This window comes from Austrofundulus limnaeus, unplaced genomic scaffold (assembly GCF_001266775.1).
Source record: "Austrofundulus limnaeus strain Quisiro unplaced genomic scaffold, Austrofundulus_limnaeus-1.0 Scaffold101, whole genome shotgun sequence".
In the NCBI taxonomy this organism is placed as follows: Eukaryota; Metazoa; Chordata; class Actinopteri; order Cyprinodontiformes; family Rivulidae; genus Austrofundulus; species Austrofundulus limnaeus.
In genome coordinates this window covers 730,975-734,379 of record NW_013952503.1, presented here as the reverse complement: position 1 = coordinate 734,379, position 3,405 = coordinate 730,975, and the positions used below count along the sequence as shown (strand labels likewise).

The 3,405-nt window shown below is 43.3% G+C and overlaps 1 protein-coding gene across 1 annotated transcript in view; it reads left to right on the top strand.

Annotated features, from left to right (window-relative positions):
- The window catches only part of tubb5 (tubulin, beta 5), a 5,488-nt gene that overhangs the window by 894 nt on the left and 1,189 nt on the right, over positions 1–3,405 (top strand). The window contains exons 2-4 of the mRNA XM_014013434.1: positions 2,503–2,611; positions 2,789–2,899; positions 2,990–3,234. Of these exons, the coding sequence (XP_013868888.1) occupies positions 2,503–2,611; positions 2,789–2,899; positions 2,990–3,234 (465 nt within the window). The remainder of the gene's footprint in view (positions 1–2,502; positions 2,612–2,788; positions 2,900–2,989; positions 3,235–3,405) is intronic.

The window sequence follows — 3,405 nt, the reverse complement described above, 5'->3', positions numbered from 1 at the left end:
CACACACACACACACACACACTTACTCATCTCAAGGCTTTAGAGAGAGGGGCACAAAAAAAGGGCAGAGAAATGGGGGAGAAAGGTCTTTTCTTCCTCTGTCAGAGCCCCTCAGTCAGCTTTCTTTGTGTCCCACATTCAGATATGACTGCTGTTTCAGACAATGAGAGGGAGTCTGGATCAGAGCAGAGGCCTATTACCCCACATCCCCACCCCCAGATGTCTGACAGATCAATAGCTCATATTGATTGGGTTCTAATTCTGCAGACTGTAAAGGCAGACTCCAGCTGAGGGGAGGGAGTTGGGGGGGGGGGGGTGCTGTGGAAGGGTGTGGCATGACATACCGGTAAAGATTTTATTTGCCCTTTTAAGTACTATATATATTTTTTGCTTTAATCAACCCATGTTGAGCATTGATCCAAAATTTTGTAATATTTGCTGCAAATCTGTAAGAAATCCTGCATAACCAGTGAAAGGGGGCTACAATAAACCAATACATCATCCACCCAGTCTGCGCCTATAACAGCTGCCATCTGCAACAATAGACCCCTGAGGCCCATTATTACCGCTGTCTTATTGTCTCCTCTTTATTTTACAGCTGATAATTTGCAAAGCCAGCCAGCGTATGTTTAAGCGGGACATGTCCTGGTATTAAGACCACCCCAACAATAGCCCAGATTTTAGGGGAACGTCGGGGTCATGATGTGCTTCTGGCAGAGATGTCCTGGAAAGCAGAAGCTTTCTTTGTAATGATCGTCTTTCCTCCCCTAACCAAATTAAGAGGAGGGTGGGGGAGGAATGGAGGAAACAGCTGATGCGTGGCAGATGCAATGATTGGTTTCCAGTTGCCCTAATGTGCAATTTGTTGGCAATGCCAAATTCCCCGCAATGTCTGGTCCCCTTATTATTCCACAGAAGAACATTATAGGCGTTGCCGTAACTGTGCTTGAACATTTTGTTGTTGATGGAAATTTTAATAACCTGCCTCTTATATATATATTTTTTGGCTGAAATGACATTAAAGTGTCTGCTGGTGGTCTGTGAGAGAGAATCCCTGTTCGTTTCCGTTCCCTCAGGACTGGTTGACTCAGATGTCCAGTGGATCTGATTGACAGAGATGCTGAATGGCTGCATTGTGCTGAACTGGGTCAGGGTGTGGCATCGCTTTTTCCTACTCATTGTCCTCATTCTTTCACACTGATTTTTGTCATTACTGATACCCATCTATTGCGTCACCGTCAACCGTCCATCAATTTCATGGTGCTGCTGCTGTTGTGCGGTGCTGCTAAATTCCCCCTTATGATCGCTCATTTGTCTTATTTTTGGTTTCTTTATATTTAAATYGTATTGTGTGCAATAAATYATCAGGGAAAAACTGCCACCAATTAGGCCCTTTGCGATTACTGCTATTATAAGTCACTGTGGCGCAGAGCTCATGCTAATGCTAATACAAACGTGGACCTAAAGCTAACACAGAACCAACACTAATGTGGYGAWAACATTAATGCAGAGCTAACGCAAAGCTATTGCAAATGCTAAYTCAGAGCTAAAATTAACATGGAGGTAACACTAATACTAACACAAAGCTAACATTAACCCAGAGCTAACACTGAYGCTAACACTAGCTTACTCACCTGAAACACCACTATGAACTACAAGAAAAGCCAGAAAATGTGGATCGACGCCACAACATTGGCTAAATGGTGGAACCAAATCTACCCAGGCGAGAATCCCAGATGCTCTCAGTCAATCTGTCTGCTATGAGCAGCAAAATAAGCTCTTAAAATGAAAAAGTTAATTTGATTGATTTGTAAGTATACTTTTAGAAAACAAATGCAATTATCATTTATTAATCGCTATMGCCTAAATGCCAATCTTTGCCAATRTCACCCAACCCTAATTTAAATGTCAACATATTTATTATTCCACTGACCTCAACCCCTTCAAGTTCTTGTCTGCAGAGCAGTCAGCGTAACCAGATTCATGTAAATTCAATATTTGCTGCTGAATAAAGTTTGTCTGCAAAACATCAGACAATTTTGGACATGCGCACGACTGCCTAGAGTGGATTTTAATTCCCCACATGGCTTCCAGGAGCCGAGTGTATTCTTTTAACACATGAACAAGACCTGAATACAGATTTGACAACAATCAGTGGCTTCAGGGTATCACTGCCTTCTGATGTTTATTTTCAGTTTAGTCTTCAGAGTGATCTGTAGCTCCATTCTTCTCCCCCCGTCTCKATCACATTTTACACAGGAAAGCATTGCATTCTGCAGAGTCATCAGTTGGATGGAAATATTAACAGCTGTGCAACAGGAAACTGCTGAAGTGATACGACTTGCTGAAAACGGGGGAAAATTCCTGGCCTATCCATTTAAATACCCCCCAAAAAAGCAAACTCACTGCTGTTTTCCTCATTTAAAGATCCACAAACCCCAGAGCTTGGAGTAACACGTGTTCTTTTCATTGCAAGTCATTGTCATGTGACGTCTTTCTGCAGTTCTGGGAGGTGATCAGCGAYGAGCACGGCATCGATCCCACAGGAACTTACCATGGAGACAGTGACCTGCAGCTGGACAGGATCAGTGTCTACTATAATGAGGCCACAGGTAACAATTAATCTGTTTAATTATTCACAACGTAGACATGCTGTTGCTTAGTTCTGTCATTTGGCACATATAGAGTTTTTTTTCACATCTTATATAAATTTCTGTGGAATTTTAAGCTGGTATGTTTCTCTTCCTGTTTGTCCTTTTTTTTCATGTCTTGCTCCCTTTCTTTTGGAGGAGGTAAATACGTACCGAGGGCCATTCTTGTGGATTTGGAGCCAGGGACCATGGACTCTGTGAGGTCTGGACCTTTTGGGCAGATCTTCAGACCTGACAATTTTGTGTTCGGTGGGTCCAATAAAGGCTTACTACTTGTTAAAGTAATATTTCTTGATTTAAGAACATGGGAAAGGAACATCTTATGTTTTTTCCCCACAGGTCAGAGTGGTGCTGGAAACAACTGGGCCAAGGGACACTACACAGAGGGGGCTGAGCTGGTRGACTCAGTCCTGGACGTRGTCCGCAAAGAGTCYGAGAGCTGTGACTGCCTGCAGGGCTTCCAGCTCACCCACTCTCTTGGTGGTGGAACTGGATCTGGTATGGGAACCCTTCTGATCAGCAAGATCCGTGAGGAGTACCCTGACCGGATCATGAACACCTTCAGTGTGGTGCCTTCCCCCAAGGTAACTTAACCTCATGTTAGCACATGATAAGTTTAACGTTTATTTCTAGTTTATTTTGCTGCAAGCTCCTTGGCTACAATCATATGATTAAATAAAACGTGTGTGTGTGTGTGTGTGTGTGTGTGTGTGTGTGTGTGTGTGTGTGTGTGTGTGTGTGTGTGTGTGTGTGTG